This window comes from Hesperophylax consimilis, chromosome 15, assembly GCF_061612785.1.
Source record: "Hesperophylax consimilis isolate HC1 chromosome 15, BYU_Hcon_1.0, whole genome shotgun sequence".
Lineage (NCBI taxonomy): Eukaryota > Metazoa > Arthropoda > Insecta > Trichoptera > Limnephilidae > Hesperophylax > Hesperophylax consimilis.
Genome location: NC_142850.1, coordinates 20,113,324 through 20,130,340, shown reverse-complemented (window position 1 = coordinate 20,130,340; position 17,017 = coordinate 20,113,324). Strand labels below are relative to the sequence as shown.

The 17,017-nt window shown below is 31.0% G+C and overlaps 1 protein-coding gene across 1 annotated transcript in view; it reads right to left on the bottom strand.

Annotated features, from left to right (window-relative positions):
* LOC149417456 (organic cation transporter protein-like) overlaps positions 1-16,404 on the bottom strand; it is a 67,632-nt gene extending 51,228 nt beyond the window's left edge. The window contains exon 1 of the mRNA XM_089640040.1: positions 16,258-16,404. Within this exon, the coding sequence (XP_089496166.1) occupies positions 16,258-16,317 (60 nt within the window). The 5' untranslated portion in view covers positions 16,318-16,404. The remainder of the gene's footprint in view (positions 1-16,257) is intronic.
* Between the last annotated feature and the right edge of the window lie 613 nt (positions 16,405-17,017).

Below are 17,017 nucleotides of genomic sequence, written 5' to 3'. Positions count from 1 at the left end.
AAACTTATGTATATTCACACCCTTATTTAAAACGCGGTGTAAATATTACGCCACGCATAGTTCAGAACAGTGAAAAACTTGATTTATTATTTGTTTGGATGAAACTGTCTTAAACTTTAAACACACCACCGTTGAACCGGAGTGTAAGAATCTAATTAGTAAGACGGTTATTTCTATAATTATTAGATAGTTGGGTATTGCCTACTTACAAATCTTATGATTTCAGAAGAAATTTTGATATTGATTTATTAAATAGGAGAAAATTATAAAGAAATATTTTTGGACGGGAAACGTACTGTTCACAGAACTACTAGCGGCAATATTCTTTAAATGGTATCCTTTCCTTTACACGAGAATTCTCTTTCAAAAATTATCCAATTTACAATGACGAATTTCCCGATTAACTTAGTTGAAGCTATTAAATTCTAAACTTCCGATTGATTTGAGGTTTGTTTAAAATCAAAATAAATTCAAATTCATTTCCTATAAATATATTTTCGACTTCTCATTTTAAAATCCGTAGGATACATCATAAGATTAACATCGTTTAAACAGTTTAAAGTATCCCAGCATCATTATAATTGCGTAGGTACACAAACTTACATATTATTGTACAATCTTAATTTAAAATCTTCTCAACAAGATCCAGCAAACCGTGATTTCAATCATGTCTTGGTATTGAGGTTCATTCTGTATTCTCATTTCAATTAAAATTATTTAAAGATGCCATCTGAGATCAATTGACGTTCATTGGGATGCTGAACAGAATTAATAGTCGTTTGTTGTGAGACTGTTAACAGTAATGCTGATTCATTATTTTATTTTCTCGTTGCATTCCATATCGCTCTCAGGATAATAACATGTACCGATATTACACTGCTAGAATTATTACACGTATGTGGACAAAATCACAGTCTTATTGAAAAAATAACGTAACAATATTTTAACATTTAAATCTCAACTAAAAACTGGATACAAATCATAGGGAGATCAGAAAATGAAAATATACTGACACCAAAAACAGACTGATATTGAAACCACCCAACTACCGATTGAACCTAATTGAAGATAAAAAATATAAATGTAAACTACAATTTTTTTTTCAATAGAATGTACGAACGCGTAAAGGAAACAACACTTAATAAATAAAGTATTATAGCTAAGATTATCTGTGACAGTTTCACTTGATTAACTTTTTTGCTTTCTTATAAAATTATTTACAAAATAAATAAAAACCAGTTTTGTGCTTGAAATCGAACGTTTCTAGACTCCGTTTGTCAAGCGATTTTAATGCCTGTTACCTACAATATAAGGTATACCAAGAATATACACATTTTCGGCTTGTATCTTCTTCTTAAATATGCAGATTTTTTACTGTATTCCATTACGTTAGTGCATGATACACTGAAGTTCATAAACAATAAATATACTGATTTAACTACTTACAAAACACTAAAGTCTAATTTAGGTTAATGCATAAACGACGGATATCCCTTTTACGAGGTTTATACTTTAAGAAAAAATTAAATTCAAACATTATTATATATATTACCTGATGTTCTAACTTTTACACTTCGCGTTGACGAGAGTTCGGATTCATTAAAAAAATTTAAGATAGCATTTTATCGGTATGACCTTAAATTGATCATAAATTTCTCTTCGTGTTGACGACAGTTCGGATTTAAAGATAGCATTGTTTTCAAGAGGATACTGGATGACCTTAAATATATCAAGTTTGGATTTCAGATTTTAAGATAGCATTGTTTTCAAACAGTTAAGGTATTGCCTTAAATTTACCAAAATGTTGACTCATATGCTTTCTATAACTTAGTACTTACGTAGTTCATTGAGTAATGAATTATATTGAATAGGTACCTACATACACACATTATGCGACGAGTCTTTATGAGTTGATTGCATGTTTTTGTTAGTAAATGGAAGACAATAAATATATGGAAGAGAGTGAAAGAGGTAGCGCCCTTTGTGGCAGCCGGACACGTTCTCGCGTCCTCCAACCGCTTTGTGTTTTTTTTTAGTATTTTCAAGGGAAATGAGTCAACTTAGATTTGAAATTATTTTTAAAAACAGTCAATCAACATTTTAAATTAACTTAAAAATTAGTAATCAGAACTTTATAGTAATGTGAGAGTGCAGTGAGTTAAAAATGAATAATCGAAAATTCTGCTAAAAAATATTCGAAATTCGCTGAAGTTGAACTTGGGACAAGGATCGGTAACTGTAGGTATGCCAGATGTTTTCAACGGAATTTTTTCTTGGAAACTCTGAAGGCCTTAAGTGTTTCGCTAAGCCCACGGTAATTTATTATTCCGACACAATCACCAGGAACAAGATCACATGGAGATGAATGATGGACTTGCCGAACGTCACAACGGTGCTGCCAAGGTCTGTTATCTATGTGAGGATACTGTGTCAGCGCTTTATTAGCAGCAGACATATACCTGGACGGATGACGAACCTCGTGCTGGCACTGTTGGTGGACTGGTGGTTGGTGGTTCGCTGCAGCAGCTGGTCTAGTTTCCTCACCAAATATGGATTCTTGCTAAAGAGTCTCCATCTTCTATCTTCATGTCACCTGTTCCTGTACTTCATTTTATTTAACATAATTTTACTTTATTTTTTGTAATACTTATATTTTTTGTAATACCTGCATCAACTGTAAAGCGCCCCTGAGGTGATATTTCACAAAAGCGGCGCTATACAAATTCTCCAATAAATAAATATAATATATTTTGTTATATTGATTTTTAAATGCGAGGTTTTTGATAGATAAATCAAAATATAAACTCCTTACGCATTTTAAAAGTTTTTTTGCTAATTCATTATGCTGACAATGTAGTAGGAATAATAGATAGGTACTGTTTTAGTTTTAAAACTCTGTAGTTAGCGTTAAAAACGAGAAGATGGTTTGAATGGGAGATACTAAATAAATTTAAAAAAACAAAAAATAATTAGTATTATTTTCAATTAATTTATCAATTTATAATTTTATGTTCCACCTCAAAATTAAGTATTTTCAAAGATGAAGACTCAATCAGTTCAAATTTGAGTTCATTGAACCACATTTTACTCAGGAATAACTAACGCACATAACAGGTAACCGACATTAGTACGTATTTGAATACTCAGTCAATTAAAAAAATAAATTATATATTTTAAGTTATAAAACACACTTTAAAATAGATGTATTACGTATAGCTAAAAATACTTTGTTTTTAGGGGTTGATTTTTCGGTAATGTATGAATTAATTCAAATCTTGGAAGCAGAAATTAATCCACTTCCACACATCTTGATTACAAAACATCGATTTTTCTCTACTTTCTGTAAATATAATATGCATTATCGAATACATAAGCCTTCCGCAAGGACTTTTCTAAATAATATTTATCAGGCAAGTGTAAGAGAGACGGACCGCGTGCTAAATGATCTAGAACAAAAAGGTACTAAGTGGCACATTGAATGTGTTTTAACACATTATATTTCCATTCAAATTTATATTAAAGGCACTTATAGTTTTCTTTTTTGATCTATGCATATCGCCAAATTTCAGGTTATTTCAGGCGCTGTTTCAGAGATAGGCACCTAGGTAGTATGGGCATTTAATATTAGATCTCGTGAATACTCGCCAGTGGCACGATACTAGTAATTAGCGTATCAAAAGTCTACACTACGCCGTTAAACTCGTGCTAAATCGTTTATTCTTACAACATAATTAGAGTGTAAGCGCTATCAATAAGTGATTGCCCATTGCTATTTACTTAGTGTTCGCAAGCTAAAACTAGTTAAAAATAATAGATACGAGTATGGTCGATAGTCCCTGTTATGTTTGTACAATCGGTTATAGAGACAAAGGAGATGGGCCATGCAAAAGCGCGCATAAAAATGTTGCCAACATCGTCGATCCATAATGCTGCTAATCGCATTTATGCACAACGGTGCTCCGTCTTTGTTTTTGTTTGTTGTTTGTGGAGTGTGTACGTAGCTCAGCAACAGTCGGCACGCTTCCATGCCATATCTCCTTTTGTCGAAACAAGTAGAAATATGGTTGGTACCAACACTCGAACCGTAGAAGTTGGAATCAATCTTATAGTGGGCAATAATCTACTCCATTTACAGAACCAGTGCTTGAAGTATACGTTATGCCTAACCATCCTATATATGGTTCGTACCAACACTCGAACCCTAGAAGCTGGAATCAATCTTATAATGGGCAATGATATACTCCATTTACAGAATCAGTGCATGAAGTATACGGTATGCCTAACCATCCTATTTATGGTTCGTACCAACACTCGAACCCTAGAAGCTGGAATAAATCTTGTAGTGGGCAATGATCTACTCCATTTACAGAACCAGTGCATGAAGTATACGGTATGCATAATCATTCTATATATGGTTCGTATCAACACTAGAACCCTAGAAGCTGGAATCAATCTTATAGTGGGCAATGATCTACTCCATTTACAGAACCATTGCATGAAGTATACGGTATGCATAACCATCCTATGAAGGTACTTATGTGTAGCCTTCAATTTAAATGATAGCTCAATAAGAAACTTTGCAATAAAAAATATAGTTTGACGTGTTTAATTATTTACTTTCAAAAGTATTTAACTTTGTTCAGGCAATAATGGTTTTGTTATGGTAAAGATTTGATCATTATATTCGACTTGTAAGCAAAACATGATTCGAAAGTATGATAAAAGAGTTAAAATTTTAACAACCAGATGAAACAAGATTTTATTACGATTGTGTTTCTTTTTCTTGGTTTTTATTAAACCCAAATAAATTAAAGGGGCATCATGCATTTTTGTCAAGCAATAACAATTTATCTAATTATCTGGTCACAACTACCGGACCCCAAACTCTGCCGACCATTGAAATGCTTCAATTATAATTATATCGGAATCGAGGGAATATAAAAATAAACATTCCTAAATATTGAAGTCATAAGACGTACAGAAAATGATTCTTCCATAAATATTTTTCGCATTTTCCTGGCTACAATAAAATAAAATAATAACACGATAAGGCGTCAAGTCAATAACAGATAGAATAGAATTAACAACTTACGCTTACAAATTTACTGGATTATCAATAGTACATAATATTATATACAGGAAAAGCCAAAATCAGTCTGGACATAATTTTACCGCATAACTGTTTTCTGGGTATATATTTTTTGTGATTGATGAAGATGTATTTTTTTTTCAACAAAATGTGCAGGAAATTAAGTTTTTCAAATAATCATTTAAAAAACAACAAAAAAGTTCAAAAAAGGATAACTCTAATCTTTTAAATCAAAACCAAATTTACTCTGAAATCATAAGTTATGTAAGTAGGTAGGTACTTAAATTTTAAAAAAAATTACGTTAATTAAGGAATACAATTTTGTCCAAAGAAATGTCACTATCTCAGTAACAATTCTTTTTTCAAACTTTCTTCGGGAATTAAAAAAATGCGTAAATGGAAGTCCAATTAAATAGGACGATTTCACATTTAAAAAAATAATCTTTACTAAACCATTAAAACGGTCATCACCTTAAAAATGAAACGGAACTTACAAACAAATTTACAGACAGACGAAATGAAAAATGGATAAGTAAAAATAGGACTTCGCTACGCTCATTCAAAACTATAATTTGTGCATTTATTTTCACATCAACGTTTTCTTACAAAAAAACAAACGTTTTTCTTTATAATTTGCACACATAAAAACATTATACAGAGGCACATTGGTATGAGTATTGGTAATTACTAATTACTATGTATGTTTCATCAAGTGTAATTTATTATGGTGCGAAGCAATGGAAGTCCACAACTGTTAATTCGAATTAAATTAATGAACTATTATTTCCTTGACATGTTCTTGGAACGTTAGAATACTATTCCCTCCGACGAGGAAAACACCAACAGTTGTAATATTTTTTTTCCTGAATCATGATTCTCATAATTGATTTAAAATACAAATTTAGTAATCAATCATACTCGTAAAATAGCACAACGACATAATTTTAAAATGGCAACATTTAATAATTTTTAAATGTAATTTTTTATCTTGTTTTGTATTTAGTTGTTATAATACGAATGTATTTATATATAAATATATGTTAAGCATAAATAATACGAGTCAAAAACAACAACTTTTCAGGAGAGCGATTTAAAATTTGTAAATTAATAAAAAGTACTTCTATTTGGGTGATTGATTAACAAATGCCTATTTTTAATTAAAATATATTTATGAGATTTTTATTTTGATATCACGTGAAGATATTGTCCCAGAGATATTGAATGATAAAATGAAAAAAAAAAGATTTTTTTTATAATTTATACGTAGCATGATAGACAATAATATAATGATAGACTTGCTTCTTGCGTCTTGTTTGTGCCCCTAGTTCTTCTAAACTACGCAACGGATCTTGATATGGTTTTCAGCATCATTTAAAGAATTACTTCCGGAAGGTTTATTTATATTACATCGGTATTTTTAATCAAGTCATAAAAAAAATATTTTCTATTTGGATAAATCTTATGAGATACATAATGTTATATATGCTAAGGATAACCTCAGCTAGAATTACTAAAATAAAGTGGTTAAAGTCTGTCTGTTTGTCCACTTAGTTATTCTAAACTACCCAACGGATTTTGATGGGGTTTTCATTTTCATTTAGAGAATTTCTCCGGAAGGTTTATATACACAGGATTTTCCAATAAGAAGTGTTATTTTGATATTCAATCGTAAAAGATCAATGATTTCGTTGCTTGTGTTGCACGTAGCGCCGTCTTCTTGAAAGTAAACGTTGTCCAGATCAATACCATCCAATTTCGACCATAAAAAATCATTAATCATCTCTCGATAGCGATCCATTCACCATAACTGTTGATCTAGCCTCATTTTCGAAAAAGTAAGGTCCAATGACTCCGCCGGACCATAAACCGCACCAAACAGTCACACGTTGAAGATAGAAAGGCTTCTCAACAATAACTCTTGGATTTTCCGAGCCCCAGATGCGACAATTTTGCTTGTTGACGAAGCCACCGAGGTGGAAATGGGCCTCATCACTCAAAATGATTTGCATTTGATTCACTCAAGTGAATTTTAATAATTTCAATGCGTTGTTGGAGCGTGTGTCATTCCTTTTTTAAATGGCGTAGTTTTTACATGTCAAATGTTAAAAAATAACAGCTTCAAAAGTAACATCTACCGAAATAGCGGGCTATTCAAAATAACATCTCTTATTGGAAAACCCGGTATATAATAAATGCATATTAAATATACATAAAGTAGAAAAAAAGTCGAGAAAAGCCGGGTTCACTTCAGCTAGTTATCTACTAAATCCACTAGTGAATGATTTATAATTAAAGATTGATACTTTCATTTTGCCACTTTTGAGAAAATCACTCCAAGGCCAAGAGCAACCACAAGGGCGTTATTGACTGTCTGTAAATTTAATTGACTATAGAATAAACTCTTAGGTATTTTATTTGTTCATTGGTAAATTTGTTTGTAACCGGAACGTATCATTTCCGTAATTCCGGAACGTATCATTTCCGGTTTCGAAAAACGGCTGCAGTTACTTTATTATTCAAGCTAGTCTTACTTAGCTAGACTATACAGCTAACTTTGACTGACTTTTTCAATATGATGGTACCTACCTGCCTGAAGAATGTTTGAAAAAAGAATTATGACTGAGATAGTGATATTTATTTGGAGAAATTGCAAAATTCCTTATTTGAAATGAAATAAACATGTCACATAAAATATTATATGGCTTATAATTAAACAGATTTAATTTAAGTACCTACTTACAAATCTTAAGATTTCGAAGAAAAAAATAGATTTTGATTTATTAAATAAGAGAAAATAGTGAGAAAAGTAGTATAGACTGGCAAAGAATGCAAGGCTGATTGCAAGCGTAATCAGTAAGATTAAGAAAGGGACGCTCAGATAGTTTGGTCATGTATAGCGAATGTACGAAGAAAGGGTGGAAAGAGATTATATGAAGCGAATGTGAATGGTAGAAAAAGCTAAGGACGCCCGAGGAAGACATGGCACGATCAAGTGAACCAGATAACTAGGTAGGTGTAATAAAATAATAAACTTAAATTATGTAGCAAATTATCTTAGATTCTTATTTATTGTTATATATTAGATTCTATATATATGAAAACTTGAGTCGGGTCATGTCAGAAGCCGGAATAACAAAATAGTATGTATGAGAAGATGCATGAATGTGAATGAAAATAGTGTGTGCCAAGACCAAGAGTTGTTTGGCGGTCAGTCCTCTATGTCAATACCATTACCATTGTTAGTTTATTAGACTATTTTGTACGCGAGGTTTACTGTTCACATAACTGCTAGTCAAACAATGTCCAATCTTCAAGCGCTTCACCTTAATATAATTGAAAACATATTTTTATATGAATAGGTAGGTACATTGGCTACTAGAGAGATGTGAATGTGAACAATAAGCACGTTCAAGGCGATGCAATACGTAGTAATGCAAAATCATGTGTTTTTGGTTTGAAAATTTAATCGCCTAGAAATGTTTCAGATGCTTTAATTAAATACTGCGAGTAGAATACATCTTGGCCTTTAAAATAATCGAGTATTTTTAGATTTTATTTTTAGTCTTTTTATAAGCCCAGAAAAAAATAATGTATAGGGCCTATGAAAATTGCTTTAAACTTCAAAATTTCCAACTTACGAACCCATTTTCGGTTATGATTTTATTTTATAATGTTGCAAATTAAGTTATTTATAAAATGATCTGAAAAAAATTAAATATTTATGCCTGAACATCCACAAAATAAAATAAAAGGCACTTTTTAGCCATGTTTTTTTCTTGCATAAATCAAAACAGGCGGATGGTGTTAAACGGGAATTTAAACATTATCGCCATCTACGTAAGGGGTGTTATTAATAGCGGCTCGATATAAAATATTACACGACGTAGTGCATCGCCTTAAGCAATAATCGGCATTATTTTTACTGTATATTATAGTTTTGCAGTTTCAGTTTTATGTACTTGAACTACATTTTACTCATGTGAATATACCTGCCTATTTTAGAACGATATCGAAATTAGGAATGAAGGCATAATTTTGGTCGTGTCCTCTATCATTGCACGCCAGTGTTGTCTCAAAGTAATTACATTTAATGATGTTGAGATTGCGCATTTTTTATACTATGTAGGAAGTAAGCAATCACCAACTATAATAATGTTACCCACTGTTCGTTAAAGCATCCATCACGTCATCAGATGGATAAAATCGTTTGGATTGGCGTGGATTTGTGATTTGTAATGCTGATGCTGTTTTTTTACCTTATGGCAGATTATCTTTCGAATGTACAGTATACATGGCTTCAAGAATGTTAAATCTACTAAAAAAAAATTTTCTTCATTTATTGATCTTGTTTACATTTTTTTTTTGTTTTTGTTTTTTTTTTTATTCTTAAATAAATTAGTATTACAAAGGTATAGTACATTGTCTTACACGCTAGGAGTTCACCTGTGTTGTGGAGGAATTTTTCAATTGTAAAGTTATATAATAGTAAACAATACAGTGGAGATTAGTTACACAGAGAAACAATAAAAATTCAAATATATTATCGATTTTTCCATAGTTTTAACAAAAACAAATGCGAAATATAACAAGATTAAGTATTTAAAATGATTGTAGCCAGTTCTATGTGAGTTTTTTGTATTCTGTAAGATTAGATGTTTTATATTGTGTTGGAAGTGAATTGTAAAGTTTTATAGCCTGGAATCTTTAGTGTTTTTGTCCAAAGGATGTGTATTACACGTTCGTATGAAAACTTATATATACAAGGCTAGATATCATTGTTTATAAAAATATATGTTTACAGAAAGCATAACAACTATTTTAAATACACCCATTCTTCGGGCTTTCATACATTTTTAGTTCTCTACTAATTAAGTAGTTCTGTGTTTGAAAAAAATTATTTGATGTTTTTACTAATGCAGCAATAATGTAAAATAACATTTTGTAATGAAATGGTGTCATTACCGAACTTGTTTGATGGAAAGACTCCGAAACCAATACAACAACGCCTGTAGAATTATACTTATAGAATTATGTCACAGGAGCCAGAATGCGGCTAGCAGCCTCCGAAAACTCGGTGGTGACTGCAGCCTACCAGCACCAAGCGCCACTCCTGATTGGGCCCGAGCTCACTCAAGACCACCCCTGACATAATTATTTATAATTGTTTATTTTTAAATTTACTTGTGTCTCTTAAAATTCACTGCAATCACAACTACTGTTTATTTTTAAATTTATTGTATATCTAAATTTTTTTTCCATGTATATAACTATAGGAGACGTGAAGATTGCATTTGTCTCTCCACATCCTCGAATACAGGTATTTATTATTATTATTTTCAACGTGTATAACTATACGGGACATGAAGATTGCATTACCCTTCCAAAGTCCTTGAATAAAGATTGTTTATTATTATTATTTTCAATGTGTAAACTATATTGGACGTGAAGATTGCATTAACCTCCCCACATCCTGGAATAAAGATTATTATTATTATTATTTTCAATGTGTAAAACTATATGGGACGTGAAGATTGTATTAACCTCCTCACATCCTTGAATAAAGATTATTATTATTATTATTTTCAATGTGTATAACTATATGGGACGTGAAGATTGCATTAACCTCCCCACATCCTGGAATAAAGATTATTATTATTTTCAATGTGTATATCTATACGGGACGTGAGGATTGTATTAACCTCCCCACATCCTTGAATAAAAGATTATTATTTTCAATGTGTATAATTATGTATATGGGACGTGAAGATTGCATTAACCTCCCCACATCCTTGAATAAAATATTATTATTTTGAATGTGTATAACTATATGGGACGTGAAGATTGCATTAACCTCCCCACATCCTGGAATAAAGATTATTATTATTATTATTTTCAATGTGTATAACTATATTGTACCTGAAGATTGCATTAACCTCCCCACATCCTTGAATAAAGATTATTATTTTCAATGAGTATAACTTTATGGGACGTGAAGATTGTATTAACCTCTTCTTATCCTGGAATAAAAATAATAATAATTATTATTTTCACTGGGCTCTTTTCTCATTTAATTAATTTTGCATATTCGCCTTTCCTTAGTATAAATCTCATTACTCTGTTTTGAATAATATCTAGTTCGTTTTAGCCAAATTTAATATGAATCGAATATGGTTTTAAAAATGAGTTCGGTAGTGTTTTTAGTTTATTTGTTAGTTTTCTAAGAAAATTAACTTTTTTGATACCTTTTAATTCTAGAAGCAAGGACCTGAAATATTGTATTATTTTTGTGGAAATGGTTTTATTATAATTTTTTACGTATTTCGATTGATTTTTAGAAAAATGTGATACGCTACTTTCTCTGATAGATTAATTTCCAGAAAAAAACTCGCGTAACTTATTATTACTGTTTTGAAAACGAAAAAAGAATGATAATTTGGGGTGATTTACATCTGGATTTGGCTGCTATTTATGTTTGTCAAAACCATTGACACAGACATTAGGTAGATAAATTTAGAACGTAGGTATAATAATGCTTTATTTTTTTACATTCTAGAAAAGCACGTGATAATAAAACGAAAATTTACCCGGAAATCACGAAGCTTGCGTGAAATAACGTGTTAAATTGACTGACATAATACTTCGCGCGTGTTAGGCTTTATGGACTCGTCAGTTGGATCATTAATTTTTCGAAGAATAATTATGTATGTTTTTATTTAAAAAAACTCCACCCTCAAAGTTTTTTGTAATTTGTCATTCAAACTTTTTTACATAAAAAATTAACTCACTGTGTACGCACTACTGTGTGTGTAAGATACTCAGTTCAAACTCGTTCATTTTTATGAATGTGTTTAAACTCAAACAATACAGCATTATGTGCATCGATGAAGAAAATTTCATATGCGGAATTAATTGCATGTGCAAACTCTGTATACAGTTGTTAGGCATTATGTGATTAAAAAGCTGTTTGTTTTTATTAACTGAATTACTCGTGTATTCGACATAAAATTTTGATATTGATAGAGTCAATATTTAAGTTGGTCAGCATTGTATGTCAATGTGCGCAAATAACCAACTTGGAACGTTATGTTCAGCTGATAAAAATAATGAGAAAAAACGACGAAGAAAGTAGGTACCGAGTACCGGTGCATCTGATAATTATCATATCGTTAAATTCCACTATTTTTATCATCTCAAAATAGAGCTGTCAAGATAAAACTGCTATCATTATGAAATTCACTCTTTTAGGTATCATAAAAAACAATAATATTAAGACCAGGTTTTTCACTAAGCTATCAGTTTTTGAACATGAACTTTATAGGTTGTCTTTTACATGAAAAAAAAAGAAAAATTTGGGTACATTTTACTATCAAACGTATCATATTACCCACAATGATGCATTAACAATGAAAATTATTTCGATTAAAAATTTGAGTGAAATTTAAAAGATGTACGTATTAACGGTAGTAATAATTTTTTACTTGTTTATTATTAAGAGGAAGCTACGAGATAAAAAATATGTGTATTCTTGGTATAATTTATATTGCAAGTAATAGGCATTAAAATCGCTTGACAAACGGAGTCTAGAAACGTTCGATTTCAAGCACGAAACTGGTTTTTATTTATTTTCTAAATAATTTTATAAGAAAGCAAAAAAGTAAATCAAGTGAAACTGTCACAGATAATCTTAGCTATAATACTTTATTTTTTAAATTTTGTTTCTTTTACGCGTTCATACATTTCTATTGAAAAAATATTTTTTTTAGTAGCTTACATTTATATTGTTTATTGAGTAATTTATTAGTTTATTTGTATTCTATTCAAGCGAAACAATAGGAAAACCTTCAATTCATCGAAAGCATATTTTTAGGTATTCATAATATACACCAATTCGTTATAAAGATGACTCAATATAGTGATTAAGCACTAAGCTTCGCCTGTGGGCAAGTATTTACTAGTAATATGTTTGCTTTCTGTGAAAATATATTTGTTTGTAGGTTTTTTAACCATTTCAGTTAGAATTAATGTACATTTGGCCAGAGTGATTTTTTTAATTACCTATTAAAATTTCAAAATCCATACATGTTTAATCATTGACCCAATAACTATTTGAGAAAAACACAGCATTTTATTGACCTGCAATGACGTCTTCAGGTAACGCGGGTAACCTTCAATTTACTAAAAACTATTTTTATACGTTATTACAGCATCTCACATAGCGCAATCTAAGTGATTTTTATGTTTATTCTTTATGGATACACGTGTTAGACTATTGTTTCTCGCTCTTGCAACTATTTCTAGTTACTTCCGTTAAAACAAACAATCGATAATTTTCTTAGTCGCTATACGCATGAAATTCAAAATCACTCCTTTATGCGACACTTAAAAAACTGTAAATACGTAGATACTAATTTGTAGTTTCATGTGTTTAGTGAACTAATACAGTTTAAATACAATATGTTACCGTCGTATAAATTCCGTGAAAATATGCTTTCAAAAAGTAAGATAAGAATTAAAAGAGATAAAATAAATTAGGTTTATTAGTTACCTACGTCGCCTATTTAACCTAGTTTTTGTTTCATCACTTTACATGATTTTTTAAAGGTGTGTTGAATCGTCTATTTGATGAGTTATCTGGTCACCATTGTGATATTATACAGTTTTTCGTTTGTGAAATATTAGCAAAATATTTGTGAAATTTGTGTTAAAAAGCTTATATTCCTGTCATCAGCGAATAATACAACAATTTTCTAATAAATATAAAATCATACAAAAACGAAACAAGTAATTTAAGATCATTTAAGTGATTATATTATTATCTGATAAACTGACTAATTTTAAAGTAGTAACATGTTAGATGTGGTGATCTCAGTCCGATACGATAACCATTTCTTTTAGTCCACGTTTATTTTTTTTTTTCAGATGTCATACTATCAAAACATTATCTTGAGACATTGTTCTATCTACAAATTTGTGTATTTTAAAAGAAGGGTTTTTTCCCACGCAAAAAAAAAACAGTTTCATGTAAAATAAGATAACGATTACGGAACAAGATAGGCTGATAAAAGCACAAAGTAAAACAATTATTCTTGAGCACCGTTTGATGAGGTTTTGCATAAGACATTAGGTAGGAACAACGATTGTCATAGTATTTATTTTTTAAATAATACATTTTCATATTAATTGATATTAGGTGCTCTGCCCAATTTATTAATATTTATTTTATGTCCGCCAAATCATCAATGCAAGAAATTCAGTAATTGGCGATTACGTTGAAAAAATAAGGTGTTCGCGTGTATTTAAAATAGTGTAGGGTAAATTTTAGGGAGTTTACATCTCCCGAAAATGATAATAATGTTTACTTTTCCCTACATTTATGTGAGACTGGTATCATTTTAATCCGGACGCCAGACACTTTGCGCGGCAATTAATTCATTCTCTCTCCAGTGGTTTCAGCCGCCGTTTACTCCTAAATCCCCTCTAACGTACGCGCTCTACTTTTGTTCATAAAATTATTGTAACGTGAGTTTGTTAAAATAAAACTAAATTTAAAATATTCGAATTCTTATTTTACACACCGAGAGTAACCACGCAACCTCGGATTATGCGGATTGGAGAACCACAGAATCATCCAGCCAACAATCCACATAAATTGGCGATAATATACACACCTCCAACTAAAACAGAGTTCCTTAATCTAAAATGCATTCGAGTAATAAGGATCAGAATCTGTGCGTAAAACATCAAAAACGTATTTAATGATTTCTGAAGAAAGTTCTTTTTTTATCTAGCAAGATTCTCAGCAGTATGTTTGATACTGACTCGTATAAATCGGACACAAATGTCTACAAGCCATGTAATTAATAAGAAATTAATACGAAAACCTTTTGAATATGTAACAGGTCCAACTAAACTGCGATCGAACAAATATATCATAAAAATGGGTTGAAAGTTTTCCCGAATTTAAGCATGTTTTATTTATAAGTTTCATAAACAAACGGCTACGTTTTTAAGTGACAATAAATAATAAATAAACGATTGACCACGATGGTAGTTAGGTGCTAAAGAGATACACAATAAGTAAGTACACAGTATCGATTTTAATTGAAGCGCGCAAATAGATACATAAATGGATTGAATTTCTGTTTATTGATGACTTTCTCACTTACGTTCAGCCTTTCAAAATGATTGACAAGAGACATATTTATCTTTTTTTTATTTTTTTCACCTATAATATGAATAGGAAGATGAGATGATGTGAGACAAAATTCACAAACGGCGTGATGGTTAGTTAGTTTTGATAGAACAACTTCACTTTTAGCACAAAAATTCCCGAAGTTCAAAATTTCCCGAAGATTGTATCGTTTACTAAAGGTCAAGAGACGAAACATTTTCATTAAGATCCAAAATAATAACATTCCATGTGTTAAATAGAATATTATATATTATTTAACCGACCTCCAAAATTAGCATTTTTGAACATTTTGCCTTTTGACTGATAAGTATGTCATGACGTTGGAACGAAACACGAAACAAAAACACTTTCACATTTTTTTTCTAAGTTCATTGTAAGCCACGCGGATATTCAATTAAACCAGTAATCTGCATGGGCTAGGTTTTGACACAATCTTCAAAGGTGAAGTAGCTAGTTTAAAAATTACACAGCCTGAAGTTTCAACTGCCGCATGTCATATCTTTAAAGAACATACTTTACAATAACTATGTTTTAAATTGTGGGAACTTGCTGCAAGCATTGAGCTTTCCTGAGGCGTTATAGCTATCACTATATTTTAAAATTAGCCTGTTCTATCTCACTAATGCATTTTCCATCTTTTATTTTATTCTATCTTATATATCTTATATTTCTATTCTTTTCCTTTTCCCATCTCTTTCACAACGTGAAGGAATTTTGAAATTATTTTTTTTATAATTTACATGTTTTTTACATGCTTTAATTCAGATTTTAGTAGCGTAATGCAGTAATAATATTTCACTGACGTCCAAAAAATAATCTGCCTTTGTTTAAAGAAATTTCCTCTATGCGAAAGTTCACTTTTGTAATATAATTCAAAAAGGCTAGCTAAATTCACTCTGGTTAGGTTACTTCCAGTGAATTTTGAATTTTGCGAAGACTTCCTGCGGTAAATTTTTTAGCAATGGTAAAATCAAACCTGCGTCTCCTTTTCCTCGTCATTTTGAATGGGTTCATCATCCTTGTCATATTTCGTCATTTGTTCCACTTGACACTAGCCAGCACGTGCGTCGGCACTCGCGATATGGCCGAAATGCAAACCAAACGACAAACCGAACGGTTCCGCGAACTCTTGCACGCTTACTGGACTGCCGAGCGAGAATCGGCGAAGATGCCACTCCGCTCCGGGTTTTACTCGCGTATTGCATGTTATAACATTACTTAGGTATTTACAATACGCCAGCGATATGAACATCGATAGAGGGGCCTTCTAATTGTGACTATATGGGCCTTCTGATTGGGACTAGAGGTCGTTGGCTCTGAAGTTGGAGGGCCATTTTTAGAATCTGTAGACCCTTATGCTGAATCTATGATGCGGTCCCAACTAATCCGTAATCCACAGTAAAATTGAGGGTCCACCCCCGGAAGTTTTTGAAAATATACCTTCAAAATTCTTATTACAGAGAAATTTTCTAACTAAAAACCCGAAAAGAATCATTTAAAGATTGTTTTTAACTGACCAATACCCTATTTAGAAGTTGATAAAAAGATGAGATGAAAATGAAAAAAAAAAATCAATGAGGTATTCAACGCGATTTATAAACATTGTTATGAACAAAGATATAAAAAAAAAACAGAAAGTTGAGATTCAATCCCAAATATTATGTATAAATCATTTTTTTTTAAATAATTTGAAATATAATGCATTTTTACGAGAACTTGTAGTTATTACATATATT